We start from the raw sequence: 17,000 nt of genomic DNA, 5'->3' as shown, positions 1-17,000 counted from the left end.
GAAATTTCCCTTTAGACTTGAGGCGAGGAAAAGTGCAGTGTTTACGGCACTGAGACGAATCAAAACATTGTGTGGGAGCAGGTAGTAGCTCTTTTCCGCCACCTAGTGGTAACATGATGCCCTCTCGCTGGTAGTGACAAGAACAAAGATTGGAAAGAAGTATTGCTCTTGACATAGTTAATTCAATCAACCAATATCGTGAATAAAAATAAAACATGTATACATACATGTATGTTTTAATCTGCACATTCTTAATCAACAATAATTATTATTTTGTTTTTTTTACATGTATATAACCACAAGAATGTCTTTTATAGTTGTTTTTACATTTCGGTCTCATTTTGTTAAGTATGATTTGATTTGGAACAAAAATAATCTTATTTTAGGAATATTTTTTTATTAGGTTTTTAGTCATAATAATAGTGCAATACAATCACATTTTTTTGTGCTGCCCCTTAATTTTGAATTGTTTTCAATGTTATGGTCAATCTTAATCATATGTGATTATTATATGTGACATGGTGGGCAAATGATTTAGTTTTGTAAACTGTTAGGAAAACTGTATGTAATCCATTAAGTGCCAACCTTATTTTAATTCTTAAATCCATATACACTGTCTTCAAAGTCAATATGGTCTTTTAAAATGCAAAAAGATCATTGGAAACACATGTTGGACACTTTAGGTTACAGATTCTCAACCCTGACTTTTGCTGTGTACTTCTTCTCTCAACTGCTGCTTCTCATAAATTGATTACGTTTTGGCAACCGCTTGGATCAAGGAAAGGAATAGTGGCCTCACGCCAAAGACATTTTGACAAGTCAAGGTAAGAGAAGCACGAAGGGGGAAATGAAATTTAATTTAGATTCAGGAGTTCCTGGCACACTAACTGGAACAGCAATATTGTGACGCCTTTGACTCCTACGAAATAAACTGTTACGGAAATAATTGAACGCTGATGAGCAGATTTCGAGACCGAGCACTTGAAACATAAGTGCAAATTCTCTAAGCAAATCTTATCAGGCTGAATTGGGAGTGAAACCATTTTTTTCTTCTAAAAAGTGACAAAAAAAGGTTTTTCTGTGAAAAAGTCTTACATTTTTAATTAGATTGTTATGACAATGAGAACTGTTTAAAAGGAATATTCAAAGTACTATATATACAAGGCCCTGAGGTCATAAAGTACCCAACATTGGGTTCAACTTGTCTTTGTTTCCCCAGCATTTCCTGATAATAAATGACCTTGTACACTGTTGGTTAGTTCAAATCTACCGATGAAGCCATTTTCGGTAGCACCCTCACAATTCCGACATAGTATAACGGCACAATTTGACATTGTTGTTCTTCCATCTTGCTCAGAGGCTTTGCAGCTAATTACACCCAGCACACTTAAGCACACAAATAGGTGTATGTGTTCATTTGTAAACGAGTTAGTGTTAATTAGAATTTCATATGAACTTTGCTGATCAGTGGAGCGAATCATGTCACCCCATCGGTGCGTTATTATTCCTGCTATAATTGCTCGACGTGCTCATGCCAGCTCCAATGCTTCCCAAACCCTAGAGATAGATACTGGTGGTCAAGTTTTCACCAATCAGAACATTCTGAGACTGTAAATGGATCAAAAGCAACCAAACTAAAATGGTAATTCGATTTTCAAAGTCTCCACATATGCACGTATTTGTGGAGCAAGGCAATGTTTTCCAACCTTCATACAAACTGTGAAATCAGAAGGACACAATGACAACAGAGATTATCGGATTGAGGAAAATATGGCAAAACAGTGACGAAGGAATATGGAAATTGGGGGGGGAAAGGATGAATAAGTTTGTCAGAGGCTGCAAAGAGGTTGACATAGAGAACTAACTGTGTAATAGGCACCACAATGTTCTAACATTTCTGTGTCTGGTTTATGAAGTCGGAAGGGAAAACATAAGCCTTGTGAAATGAAGACAATCATTCAAACCTTAGTGCCTTTTGCAAAAACAAGATTTTGACATTTAATAAATCACATAATTGCATCATTCTGAAAGGTAGATGTCGTCAGGAGAACACTGTCCCTGGGTAGAGTGGAATATGGTGTCAGCAACATCATTGCAGTAAATATCAGGCAGTTTTTGCGCAAAAATATTACGTTTCCACGTGCAAAAAAACAGCAAAATGTTGAGAAAAACCCTATTAGTACATTTGAGATTTAATGGTGTTATTCAGAAGATTTTAAGACAAAACCTAGGAAAACACTGTTGCAAAAGATGATATAAAATCATATGCAGTATGTACTTTTTCAGACTATAAGTCACACTTTTTTCATATTTTGGCTGGACTTGTGACTAATACTCACTCTGATGTGACTTTAACTTTGAATTTTTCCACTGTAACCACTGACAGCCTGTGAGGAATCTGAAAAAAAGACTGTTAACAGGTGCCTAATTTCCCCATTTTAATATTAATACTTTAACATATATGTTTGCTCTTGGTTTCCAATCAAATTCAAAAATTGCCCTCCCAAAAATGCGAATTATACTCCTAGTGCGACTTTTTCCCCCTCTTCGTTGTGCATTATTTGACTGGTGCCATTAATAGTCTGAAAAAGATGGTAGTTATTTCTATTTCTCAATTGATAATATAAAATAAAATTGGATCCTATTAAATAAATAATATATTATTGTAGATATCTTATTATTTTGTATTTGTTTTGCCCAGGTAAGCACCTCAAGTTCAAAATTTTTTAAACAAAATGTTATGATTTCATTATGCTAAAATTTGTTACATATCTGAGAAAAAAAGGGAGTTGCAACATCCAGGTAATCAAGAAGAAGCAATTGATCCCCATCTCATTTCATTGACGTCCAGGCAATCAAGTGAGGTTGATGCTTGCCTCACTGGTCTTGTGATATAGACCCAAGGTTATTAGCGTTATTGGTCATCCAGCGGAGTACATGGAGCAAAAGCCCCCTGCAGCAGACGCTCGCTCAGCCATGTCTTTCGTAAATATGACAACTGACAATAAATTAAAAGTTGCTAACCATCATGTTTTCAAAAAATATTGTAACTAATTTGTCCAAACAGATTTTAATTAACATTATCAACGTGATTTATGGGCGGCCCGTGGTTAGCGTGTCGGCCTCAAAGCCCTGGAGTCCTGGGTTCAAATCCAGGTCACGTCCACCTGTGTGGAGTTTGATGTTCTCCCCAGGCCTGCGTGGGTTTCCTCCGGGTACTCCGGTTTCCTCCCACATTCCACAAACATGCATGGTAGGCTGATTGGACACTTTAAATTGCCCCGATGTATGGATGTGAGTGTGCATGGTTCTCTAAATTGCCCCTACGTATGATTATGAGTGTGCATGGTTGTCCGTCTCCTTGTGCCCTGCGATTGGCTGCTTACCTATTCCGGGTTTCCCCCGCCTCTGCCCCGGAGTCAGCTGGGATAGGCTCCAGCACCCCCGGTGACCCAAATGAGGACAAAATGGTTCAGACAATGTTTTTCGCATTATCCAGTCCCAAGGAATCATGTTTTGGGGGGATTTTGGAAGGAATGTATGTATTTTGGAAGTAATATAAGTCATTTATTTGCGGCCCGGGGCCACCTATAGAGAGCCTGAACTCGGACCAGAATGGGCACGATTCTTGTGAGGATAAAGCTTTTCAGAATAAGAATTAATGACCAGTATTTAGTGTCTAATGAAAGCAAAAGCACAAGTAAAGATTTTTACATTTAAATATTTTCAAATTTTGGGTTCAAGTGATTAAATGAGTAACAGGTGGGTAGCCTAAACACCGTTATATTGATCTTTGAGCTTTTAAAGTTTATACATTCTCTTAGCTTTTTATTGTGAGCTGAACACAAGCAATGACAACAAAACAACTGAAAATACAATATCAAGAATGCAGTAATGAAGTGTGGAGGGCTAAAAATAAATTCAAAACAACAAAATAATTTAATTGCATAAGGATATTGTTTTAAAAAAAGTATGTTTTGGATCAGGTGTATTAGTATTAATATGTGATAGGGCCACCTCTACTCATTGACACTTACGTCTTGACTTAAAGCCTTACACAATAGAGCCATCCATACAAATCTCCAACAGATTCATCAAATAAGTACAAGCTGAACAAATTGCTGTGGTTTTCCCCTTGGATAAAGCCGCCTCATAAAGAAAAGTGAGTAGGAAATCGAAGAGCAGCGGCGTGCAGGAAAGCCTCCATGAATCCTGTTTCCACTGACTGAAGAATAATCATTAGGGAGGCAGGCTAAATTAATACTCCAGTTGAGGCCGCCTAATTCTCTGCCATTAGGGCACATTATAGAGCCACAATATACATCTTTAATCCAGGCACAAACAATTCATTAAAAGGCAGTTAAGGAGACAAGATCATGTCACTTTTCCCTACAGTTTTAATAGACTGCAAAACTGCAGAGGGCCAAGTCAAAATGGATCATTCCGCCATTTACTCGCAGTTAGTCATGCTGCCTAATGGCTGGACGCCTGGTGTGAATTCACACACTAGTGTCCATCCCCTCGTAATGCCAGAGAATGGGAAATTAATCATTTTACAGTTGTTCGTCCAGTTAAAAAGGCTCATAGAGTCAGTCCTACGATTCTACATTCATATTTGGATCTTAATTAGAAGTAGGTCACCCTCCAGGATTTCATTTAATGTTTGATTTAAGGCAAGCATCCAGTTTTATGAGCACAGAAGCAGATTCTGTCAGAACAACTATCATACATCAAGGCTAAGGGAGGATGTTATGGTTGAAATACTAGTAGTAAGTATTTCATTTGCTCAGTGGTTAAATTGTAAGTATAGGCCTATCGGATTTAGGACTTAACCTTGAGGGGCGATGTGAGTGAAAAATGCATGAGCAATTTTAACTGCAATTTTCAAATGATAAATTACTCTATCCTGGTCGGGCAGAAAGTGGATGAGTCCCAAATAAAAGTATTATTGTATTTTCTGGATTGCAGTACCTTGCGGAAGTAGTATACGGCCCCCTTGAACTTTTCAACTTTTCGCCACATTTCAGGCTTCAAAACAGATGAAATTATTATTATTTTTTTGTCAAAAATCAACAAGTGGGACACAATCGTGAAGTGGGATGAAATTAATTGGATATTTTAACCATTTTTTTAACAAATAAAAAACTGTAAAGTGACAGGTGCAATATTATTAAGCTCCTTCGGTTTCAGTTCAGCAAACTCACTCCAAAGGTTCAGTGGGGATCTCTGCAGGATCCAATGAATGGGCAAGAATTTCAGTTTCTAGTGATTATTATTCACACCTGAGTTTAAAGCCATTGGTAAGGTAGCCCGAAACTTGAACAAAAAAATCTATGAGATTTTGAAGAACTAATTCATTAACATTGTATTTGTGTTTTCTTGAATGTGTGTCACATTTATTAACAAAAAAAAGCCTTGTACATATTCCATAAAATTATTATTTTAGCAGATAGTGATACAAATAGTGTAGCTAAAACAAAACACTTCCCTACATAGACATTTCAAAAATACATTATTTTGCATAAGAATAGATATAGAGCCTGTGATATGTAAAGAAGTTGTGTACCTTGTACAAGTAACTATTGTTGAAGGTACAGTGCCATGAAAAAGCATTCCCCCTTCTTAAATTCCCATTTTTTCTGTTTGCATAATATTCTGCCAAAAGTATTTCTTTGCATTTTATGTTCACTTTGTTTAGTTCTGTCTCATAACTATGTTCATTTTATGATCTTAAACATTGAAGAGATGAAAAGAAACATAAAAAGAGGAATCTACAAAGAAGCAAATTATTTTCTACGGCACTGTTCAACCCAGCAAACAGAATAAACTAAAACACATTGCCACAAAGTATTTGATCGAGAATATAAGGCACAAATATACATGCTTTTACACTTTTATGCACAAATCACTTTGTTGGGAAAAGTTTATATCCAGAAGGGCATAGTTTCAACTTTAATTTAAATCCTGTGGTGGATTTTATCATATATTATTACATATTTCTACCTGGGATTCAAATTCCATCTTGGTTGGAGGTAGAATCACGTTCCTCAAAAGTTTGAATTCTATTGGCTTAAATATTGATACATCACACAATAAATATTACATATTTTTGCATTGGATATACAGGGATTTGATGACACCATTTTATCAATTTAAAAAGTTAAGGTGATATGTTACAGTAGTAATCAAAATTCATTTATCAAGGTATATTTGATTAGGAAAGTGTGGTGTGATGTCTGCCTTGCTAGTTTGGAGCAAAGCCAGTACAAAAAAATTAAAATAAAAAAAAGTGATGAACCCCTGAGCTTCATAAATAATAAAGTGGTCAAAACAGTATTTACACAAAGTCATTTTAAGATGAAAGGTCATCTCTTAAGTGTTTCTTTGGTTGCCACAATGCTCCTAAAACGAACAAACGAGTGACTGACAAAGGCTGTTTACTCAAGACAAAAATCGGTAGCAATGTTGGGCTAAATTGTTTAAAGGAGCTTGATAGTGGTCTAATATTAAGTACAATACAGTGTGACATAATTTCTATATTTTTTTTTAAATCAGTATGACTGGAAATAGTCTTTGAGTGGAAAATAAACATTTAATTTAAGTAAATCCCTCCAATTTCTTGATTTTGAAAGAAATATGTTTTAACATTTGAATTTATTACAAGATGTAATAATTGCTAGTGATCGTTCTATCCGAGCTCACTATAGGCAGAAGGACAACTATCTAGTGATTTTCATGTCTCTCTTCACAGACTCACCTGAATCCAATGACTCCTCAACAATCTCTCTAGAAGCCTCATAACAATCTTGATTATTTGGTTCCAGAGTTTTGGAGAAGGGGTATAGGGAAAATAGACTGGATAGGTGTCTTCTGGGATTGGATTTGGCAACCCCTCATAGATAAATAGTAACCATTCAAGCACATACGGATAGGGAAAATTTGGAGGAACCCACTCAATGAACTGAAAACTCTGAGTGAATTAACAAAAGAATGGATTCAGATTATTAAGATTTTAAAATAGCTGAATCAGAGTCTAAAGAATCTGAGCAAATTGGCACGTTTTCTGCATAGAGGGCGTACACATCGACATATTAACTTGCACTGCTCCTATTTCAAACAAGCAGGATAGACTATAGGTAAAAGTAAAATTTGGAAATCTTTTGAACACATAATCAAGGTCTTTCACATACAGACACACATTCACCACAATAGCATTATGTATAATTTCTGATAAATTAGATTGTGGCTGAAAATCTTTGATGCTTGCTCATAAAATATATGGTTAACCAAATATATGGCAGATCAAATTATTCATCATACATGATGGGATTCATTAGGGAGTCCTAACAGTTATCTCAACAATTTGTACCAGTGATTGATTTTCACATGTATTTTCTATGGTGTCCGTTTATAAATTAAAAAGTTATTTATAGCCCTGAATTTTTGGCCTTTTTCAAACTATTGTTTCAAATTCAAGAGAAGCAATGTAAAAAAAACAAGTCTCACGTTTTACAGGCCTCTTGCGGAGTTTAAAGTGGTTTCTTTGATTCTAATCCACTCCAATTTTAAGACCTTCATCCTCAGTTTGACTGCTTATTTACTGAGTGCTAGCAGACAATCTTGTGATACTAAAGTGTATCTCCATCTTCAGCTGTCCATCTTTTTGCCTCCTCCAGCTTCATTGCAGCAGTGAAGGAAAGAGACCTTGTTATGGTCAGTGTGTGAAACTCCGTTTGATGGCTACACTGGGGAAGAGGCTAGAGAGCTCCTGAGCTATCCTCGTGTCTATCTGGGCACAGAAGGAAACATCTAGAAGGCGTAGCTTAGGACACGATTGGAGGAGTTTCTTCAATGAGACGCCACTCACAAGCCGTGTACCTGACATGTCAAAACAAGAGATGAATGTCAATAAAGTTAAAGGATACAGTATTGTAAGATAAGACAAAGTCTCTTTGCAATTGCTTTTTCATATTGTATTAGTTTTGTGAGTATAACAGCATCACAGTCATCCTTATGGCTGACATGTCAGCATAAACACCCAACTGTCTGACTGAATAATCAATCTTAGTCTTGTGATTAGGTTGACATGTCAGCACAAATACTCAACTGTCCGACACTGATCAATTACTTTTTGCCCTGCAAATGACTGAAATGTATCTGTCCAAAGTCCTAGTGACAACTGTCAGTTTTGCTTGTATTTAAGACTCACTCACTGGTCATTCGACTAGAGTTGCAGGAACATCGTGTTGAACAGGACCCCACTGGAGGGACACTCACTGTCCACTTTGCAGTCTGGTAATAAACCTATTTTCTTTTTAAATTGATCTCACTCTTTCTTAGCCTGGTCCTGAAGTTGTATTTTCAGACCTAACAAGTATGTTTTAGAATGGTTCTAATTTGAGAAATGTCAAGACAAATATGTACGCTCATACGTTGAGTTGTCCACATGTGCCAAATGGAATTTAATTAAATTTGACTTAATTTATGAGTAAATTTTAAGAAAGAGTGCAACACAATGCTGTACATAAGACAATTAATTTATTAATTTCTGGACAAATGTTTGAGGAAAGAGGAATAAGTCCTAATATGATAATAAATACACAAATAAATAAGAATACTGTGTACTAAATACTTTCAAAAACAAAAAAAGTAACCTCTAATCTAACTTAGCTCAATAATATAAGAAATTATTTTATCTGTGCCAACGCTAACTATACGTTTTGAATGTGATGCATAAAGAAGTAATTTACCCAATATGTCTAGATGTTGTAGTAAGGGGCAACTAGAGGCCAATTCCTCAATGTCAGAGTCACGAACGGTGCGGTTGGCTGTGAGGAAGAGCTTCCGTATGCGTGGTAAGCTGCGGGCGAGGTGCTGGAAACATCCAGTGCTGCTCTGCAGTGTGGGACACCAGCCCAGGTCTAGCTCCTCAAGCATTCTGAGCCATCACAGAGCAAACAAAAGTTGCCCAACTCTTCATTCCACCAAGCAGACTGTCATCCACATAGCTGGATTTGATTTACCTGCAGCCAGACACAAGCTCATTCAGGCCACGGTCTGTCAGGTTTCTGCAGCGCCACAAGTCCAGTGAACAAAGTGAGTGGCACCGAGCAGCCAGCATACTGGCAACAACGTCATAGTCTTCGATCTGTCAAAAAACAACCGGAGTCAGGGTACATTCGCCAGCATACGCAATGGAATAATTAAAATAAAATATTCTGTTTTGTGTGTGGCATACAGTGGTCAAACATAAATAAGTTGTGTTGACATGATCCAGAACAAACTCTTTTAATAATTAATTATAAATGATCTGAGTTTTTATATTATTCAACATTATTAATATAAATAATATAAAATTATTGTTAAAATTGAAGAAAAAAAAGAGTTGAAATTGAACAACATTTAATAATAAATGAACTTATTTACCATTTAAGATTTTTGTTAGTAAAAAAAAAAGAATGTGCATCAGTTCAATAATGACGATGTATTATTTGTTGTTGCAAATATTTAGCATGTTTTCGCAGAAAATGTTCAAGTATCTTATTAGCATGATTAATGTGTAATGTGTATTTAAATGACGTCCGAATTTTTTGGGCTTTCTACTGTCCAATACTAGGCCTTATTGGCATAGCAAGGATTCCAGTCATTCATCATCTCTCATAAGAATAATAGTAAAGCCAAGTGCTACATACACTTCCTCATATTCCCTTCTCTTGGCTTTCAGGTGACTAATGTTTTGACTCACTATCTGTGTTGCTCTCCTTTCTTTCCATCCCTGTCAAATACTTTTCCAAGGTGTTTTGTTGTGGCGACCCCTGAAGGAAAAGCCGAAAATCAGTGAATGTGTAATGCTAACTCGCCTGATAATTCTGATCTGTACTATTTGTTCTTCAATGTTGCACTCCCTGTACAAACTCCGACAGTAAGCACGGCACTGGCATTCACTGACTCAATGCGCAATTACATTTTATTCTGGTAAATAACTGTTTATCTAAGTCAGATTCTACCAAGAATTGCTGTGTACAGTTACCCCTCACCAGCCCTAGGAGGACACGCCCCACTATTTGAGAAGCAGTGGTATAAAATGAGCATTAAAATGATTGTTCCTTTACATCTGAATTCTGAACATATCATGATATGGAGCTGGTGCTTTGTGGTAAAATATATTTCATTAGAAGGGCTTATCATATTTGTATTTAAGTTGTGTTGATTCTCACCCTGATACAGCTCCCAAGGTTCAAGTGTTTCAACTCGATGCAGAAAGTCAGGATGCTAAGAATAGCTGTTTGCTGCAGAGATAACAAGGAGAAAGACAAGAAGAATGAAAGAGTTTTATATAAACTGTGCCCATCCAGAACGCAGTTCTATTTGGAGAACACTCCCAGATATCACATTAGACAATATAATAACCTATAAATTGAAATTCCCAAATTGTTTTAAATTCTACCTCCCCAAATTACATGCACATTAATTTAATAGCGCTAGATTTAAAAAAATACCTGCAGATTACCTCTAGTGAAAGTGCACATGGACAATAAAATAAGACAGCCAGTTGTGCACCAGTTAAAAATTCTAGTTTTTATGGTTGCACATTTAGCAGTTGAAAAATAGTGTCAGCACACGGAGACATCCTCCCCTCTGCCTCTGGCATCTTTTCCTCAGCGCGCAAGACATTTATGTACTGAGTGACAAGATCATGACAGCCTGACAAGAAATACTGCTCATTCTGTCTCGCTACAGAAACAGCGGAAAACTGCCAGTGTGGATCCGTAACAAACTGAACTTGTATCATTGTTTTTATATTAAAACATGACAAAGAACTAAAACTGTCAAAATCTGACACTAGTGTCAATAGTTTTACCGTTCTGAACACCTTAAACATGAGCACTGTAGTGTGTAATTGAGTCTGCTTGTGGTGAGTTAATTGACTGCTTGTTTAAATTGAATTACACTTACTCTGAGACGTGCTACCCAATTAACATTTAGAGAAACATTTTTAAACTGATATTATATATAGCCAACTAATTACAAACAACAAAATTCCTTCTTTTTTCCGATGTTCTTAACACTCGAATAGAAATGAGACATTTGCCAGGTTTACATAGTGCAGCCAATAACCCTTTCATAATCAGGGCTTGATAGTAATGCGAGTCGGTATAAACATGTTGAAAAACCTGAATTTCGTATAGGCTAGGGATTGGCAACCCAAAATGTTGAAATTGACATATTGGATGAAATAAACAAATAAAAAGTCTGGAGCCGCAAAAAGTAAGCCTTATATTGGATTGGATAACTCTATTCTTCCCATATTTGGGATGTAAGACCTATCATAAAAGCAATGCATGAATTATGTATCTTTTCTATGGTAAGGTAGGTATCTGCGTTAAATCCAAATTAAATGTGACTTCTGGGGGAAGCGTACAAAATTTGCCATTATGAATAGGTGGGTCTTTGATTTTGCGATAGAATTCAGCACTTCCAGTCTAAGCTTACAACTTACAAAAATATAACTGTATTACTTTTAGGTGGAGCAGTTTATGTCTACAGTGGTACCTCGACATACGAGTGCCCCGACATACGAGCAATTTCGTCATACGCAGCTTTGGTATGATGACAATTAGGTTTTTGTCGAGTCAATGATGATAACAAAGCCTATGTCCGATTATTATTATTTGAGATACGAGTAAAATTTAACTGTCCTGCTTAATGGGTATATACTGAGTGAGAGTACCAAGAGCCCAGAACTGAAAATACCAGGTGCCTCGAAAGGGGGATAAACAGGAAGAAGAGCAGGCATAGTGTCCCTGCCTACAGTTTTGCAGTCTGAGTGATTAATGTTTTGGCTTGGCATGGAAGGTCATGGTTTAATGAGCACTGATCACTTTTCCCATGAGCTGACAATAACTGGCGGCCGATTAATCGGCGCATCCCCCAAAAACAATACATAAAAATGTGATTTTGCTTGTGATGGGCAGTCCTACCTCAACCTTGGTACGATAGAGCACAAGTTTGCGTAGACGCGTGAGTTTGGAAATGTGCGTGAAGGCCTGTGGGTGAAGACGGTCGCACGAAGCTAGGTTTAGCTCCTGCAGCTCTGGACAAGTCTGTGCAAGAACCTCCAAGCAGGCCTCATTCAGAAAGTGGCAGCAAGAAAGCTCCAGACTCAACAGACTGGGGCCACATACCTTCATAAAACTGATGACAAAGGAGAAATAAAGTCATTTTAACAAACCTGCATAGCTTCCATATTGCCAACTACTGTACTAGGATATTTTAACTTGTAAGGTTTCGTTTAAAACTTTCAAGTTCGTCAAGGCCACTTCTATCCTTTGTACAGAAAGTCTGACCTGCTGAAGCTATTCAGGGTAAGAGCTCCACGGTTGCCAGTCCAAGAAAGGTTGAGCCTCTGGAGGCGTGTGCAGCGGCTCTGCAGGTGTCCCAAGGAGGTGTCACTCAGCCTGGCCCAGTAAGGTTGCAAACTCAGCTGGGTGTACTGCAACGGGTCACAACAGTGCTGGTGCAGCATCTTACAGCTCTGGGCCAGACGGCACAGGTCTGGCAAGGTCAGGTGGCTCAGTATCAGCTGAATGAGCTGGGAGGTATAAAAGAAATTTCCAAGAGAAGGCAACAAAATGCAGATAAATGAATATCAACTAAAGTTTAGCACAATGGCAACTTTGGGATAAGGGCAAAGGAGAAAATGCCTCACCAGAAAGTACCAGTTCTGATTTGCACAATACATCCATTAGTTTAATTGAAAAAAAAAAAAATATATATATATGTGTAAATATATATATATATATATATATATATATATATATATATATATATATATATATATATATATATATATATATATATATATATATATATATATATATATATATATATATATATATATATATATATATATATATATATATATATATATATATATATATATATATATATATATATATATAGACGAATATGAATGAAATCGGTTTCTCCCATCATCTATCATCCTTTATTAGATATATATATATATATATATATATATATATATATATATATATATATATATATATATATATATATATATATATATATATATATATATATATATATATATATATATATATATATATATATATATATATATATATATATATATATATATATATATATATATATATATATATATATATATATATATATATATATAGACGAATATGAATGAAATCGGTTTCTCCCATCATCTATCATCCTTTATTAGATCTGTTAAAAAGTTCTCATGTTTTTGTGTCACCCTGTATTTGTTGGAGTAATTCCTTGTGAGAGGTGCTTTTTATATACTTTGCTTGGGTTTAGTGTTATTAGGCCAAATTGTTGCCTGGACTTAAATCGTTGGCATTGAAAAATAATAAAATCAAGCAAAAATATCAGAACTCATCCTTATTTACCTCATAGGGTAGTTTGTCAAAGTAGCCATTTCCTGTCCTGCTATCTGCACTCTGCTTGAATGGACCTTCCAAATCAGAAAGGTCCTCCTCGCTGTCACTGAGGTCGATGATATCGATGACAGGCATTTTGTAGAGTGCAAGCATGGGCCTCTCTTTTACACCACGAAGGATGACAGCGTCCAGCTCAGTATAATAATCCAGAAGAGAACTATTGACCTCCAGCCGTAGCAAGTTGGTAGGAAAATTAATGTGCTTGATGTTGGGTGAAAACTGGCGAGCCTGGGGTGCCAGCACCTTAGTGGGCTCCCCTGACCACAACACCTCCCACCTGCATTAGAAAAATTGGATGGGATCAATATGTAATACACCTTTATTTATTTTAATAACTATACGGCTTGTCTGTATGTAGATTGTGAGGATATTTATTTTTCTTTTTGAAAAATTAAGATATACAATTAGAATTTTTAAATTCAAAGTTGTATCATGATGCTCCTAAAATTCTGCTACCCCATATGTATTATTATAATGGCTATTGATACTGGAAATCTGGAAAAAATACCTCTTATTTTAGCTCTACCAGAAGAATGGACTTGAAATCAATCAATCGTTATATACTTTAACTATATGAATCACAATCCAGTGAATAATTAAGGGATAATGTTTTTTTTTAAATTACCAATGGTTCTCAGGACAAGCCAACAGAAAAAAAAATCTAAAATATTCATTATAATTTGTATCATATTTGGACACAATGATCAAATGTATGTTTCCATTTCAGGTTATTTGTACAATGCATGTATCTGATTGTATATGTCAGCTTTTTCAGCAGGCAAAAATAGCACATTTGGAGGGCTTTAAAACCCATATCAAATATGAGGTGTTTGGGTTTCTTTAATTTGGGAGTATTTACTTCTGATGTTAACAGAGTAGAAATGATAACAATTTTTATATAGAGTAGTCTGGAAAAGTTTGGGCAGGCCTGACAATTGCCATTATTTACGTTTATAATATATTATTGGGTGTTTAGATCAGGGATTTCATTTTAATATATTAAACATGTGATAGCTGATCCAAACACCAATAATTCATCAATCAAAATGGAAGTTTTCAAACATTTTCATGCCATTGTGTTGCTTCCACTTTTTAAGAGACAAGAAATAATGGAAACACTTGGTTGCCCAGGTATTCAATAGGCAGATGTGTGTGCATCCCATTTACAAACATGTGAGATGGAAAGATCAAGAGCTCATTATAAACGGGTTATATAGTTAGGGGTAAAAGACAAGAATTTAGTAAAAAAAAAGTATTAAATTTTCATTTTCATTTTATTGAATTGGGAGAAATCCAGTGGAGGTGAAAAAAGGATTATCCAAGTGCAAAGATTTTAAATGAAGGGCATATAATACAGCGCTAAAACTAATTCAATTTAACAAAGTACATGTTTACATTACTTTCTAAAATCTGCCTGTCTGAACCACTTATCCTCACAAGGGTGCTGAGGCCTAAGAAGTGCATGTAGATAAGATATAGTAACTCTCATTAAAAAAAAGTTAGCCTAGCATATTTGGCCATAATACATTTATCAAGGATAACAAATGATGGTAAAATTACAAATTGACAATGATTGTGTTTGCAAATATTCTTCAAAACCCAATAGGTGCCTCACCTGACATCCGAGGTTGGATTTTGGGAAAAGGGGTTATGTGAGCAGGCCAGAATCTGGATAATTGCCCCTGGGTAATATGTCTCAAGCACCTCCACGGCTGTAGGGTAAACAGGCTCTTCAAAGCCCAACTCAATGTAATCCTGGCTGTAAAAACCTTTAGGGGTGCGCCGGAAACGTGGAGGAGCGCTAGCACAGTGTTCCCACCATGTTCCATAAGTTCTGAATACAGCAGTCTGTGTAAAATCCCCGGAGCTGGGGTAAACATTAGGCACACCGGCCAGATTCCACATGGTGTAGGACATACTATTCTCACTGCCATAATGAGAGCTGAAGTCCAAAACCTCCTTGGTGTACTGCTCCACCTCCACACTGACAGGCAATATTGCCCGTTGGCCTGACTCTACCGCTCGCCGACTGGTCAGTGCCTCACCCCGAGTCCCACTCCTGGAGCGTCGCCGCAGACAGATATAGTAAAACATGCTCAACAAAGTTAACATAGGGAAGTATCGGCTGTTGGAGGCAGTGGGGAAGAATGGAGGATAGATGAAGGAAGCACCTCCACCTACAAGCACAGTGGCTTTGGGGCTAAGGTGCAGGTTAGAAGCCTGGCTGCATGCATGACCTGTAAGTTAGAGACAAACATTCATGAGTGAGGAAGTGTCAAGTCCAACAGTAGCAGTAATGCTTGGTTAAATATAATGCAAATATCTACTGATAATGCAGTAATGCATGAAAGACTTTTGGCTTGTGTTCCTATATTGCATGTCTTCCTTGTAAGTTGTATAGCTAGCCTATTGGGTGAGTGGTTAGCACCACCGCCTCATAGTGGGGGTACTGGGTTCAAATCCAGGTCAGTCCAGCTGTGTGGAGTTTGCATGTTCTCTTGGATTTTCTTTGGGTACTCTGGATTCCTCCCACATTCCAAAATCATGGATGGGAGGCGGATTGGACACTAAATTGCCTCTAAGTATGGGTGTGAGTGTGCATGGTTGTCCGTCTCCTTATGCCCTGCAATCGGCTGGCCACCAATTATGGGTGTTCCCCACCTTTGGTTGGGAGTCAGCTGGGATGGGCTCCAGCACCCCCCGCGATCCTAGTAAGAATAAAGCGGTTCAGACCAAAGCGCTGTTATCCATGGCAGCTTCATCGATATGTATGCATTATGTACTGAGCGACAATGTGTAATAGTTATCACGAGCAAGTTATTACAGTGTCTCGGGTTAATATGCAGTCTATCTTTGGAGCAACAAGCATATAAGGCCGCGTTTGTAAGCCCAAGTTGTGTTAAAACAGCTGATTGTAGTTAGCCAGTGTTAGCTAGCTTGTCTCGTTAGTTCACCTTACAAAACACGGGCTGTCATTCAACAAGAACACAGAACGGCACACGCATGGGGAAAAGCATTGTGCTAAGGAGTTGTTTGCATGAGTAAAGGGGACTGTTTACATCATCAAAACACATTAACAATCAGAGTCGCTTTTCGAACGTTACCTTGTGATGCCTTCCATATCGAGGGACACTGCAGACACAGGAGTCCTCCTTAGAACTACAAACTAAACCGTACACTGGAAAATGATACTAGGACATCGATAAATTACATATTTGGAACTTAAGGGAAGAGAGAAAAAGCTACACTGTATATAAAAGACAAACGCAAAGGAACAAGGTACAATGCTGTGTAGTACAATACCACAATAATGGGAAGTTAAGATTTATATTGTTGTGGGGAATAATGTATAGCGAATTAAAAATATTTCTGGAATTTAAAACCTATTTGAATATGACTTACACAGCAAGAGGCTACATGGTAGCGAGACTTTGGTTAAATATAAAGAACAACATCCGCTCCTTAAAAGTGAAGCATTCTGGGAGTAGTAGTTCTTTCGGTTCATAC

At 36.9% G+C, this 17,000-nt stretch overlaps 1 protein-coding gene across 1 annotated transcript; it reads right to left on the bottom strand.

Annotated features, from left to right (window-relative positions):
- Positions 1–5,292: 5,292 nt before the first annotated feature.
- On the bottom strand, positions 5,293–16,980 carry fbxl4 (F-box and leucine-rich repeat protein 4). Its single transcript, XM_077721373.1, has 9 exons — positions 16,598–16,980; positions 15,109–15,730; positions 13,443–13,770; positions 12,348–12,592; positions 11,982–12,195; positions 10,218–10,289; positions 9,024–9,148; positions 8,751–8,938; positions 5,293–7,878 (listed from the first exon to the last, which is right to left on the bottom strand). The coding sequence occupies exons 2-9, from the start codon at positions 15,603–15,605 to the stop codon at positions 7,715–7,717; spliced, it is 1,833 nt and encodes a 610-aa protein (XP_077577499.1). The 5' UTR covers positions 15,606–15,730; positions 16,598–16,980; the 3' UTR covers positions 5,293–7,714.
- Positions 16,981–17,000: the final 20 nt, after the last annotated feature.

Source organism: Stigmatopora nigra, chromosome 7, assembly GCF_051989575.1.
Source record: "Stigmatopora nigra isolate UIUO_SnigA chromosome 7, RoL_Snig_1.1, whole genome shotgun sequence".
Taxonomy (NCBI): domain Eukaryota; kingdom Metazoa; phylum Chordata; class Actinopteri; order Syngnathiformes; family Syngnathidae; genus Stigmatopora; species Stigmatopora nigra.
The sequence above is the reverse complement of the archived record's forward strand: the minus strand, read 5'-3'. Positions and strand labels throughout refer to the sequence as shown.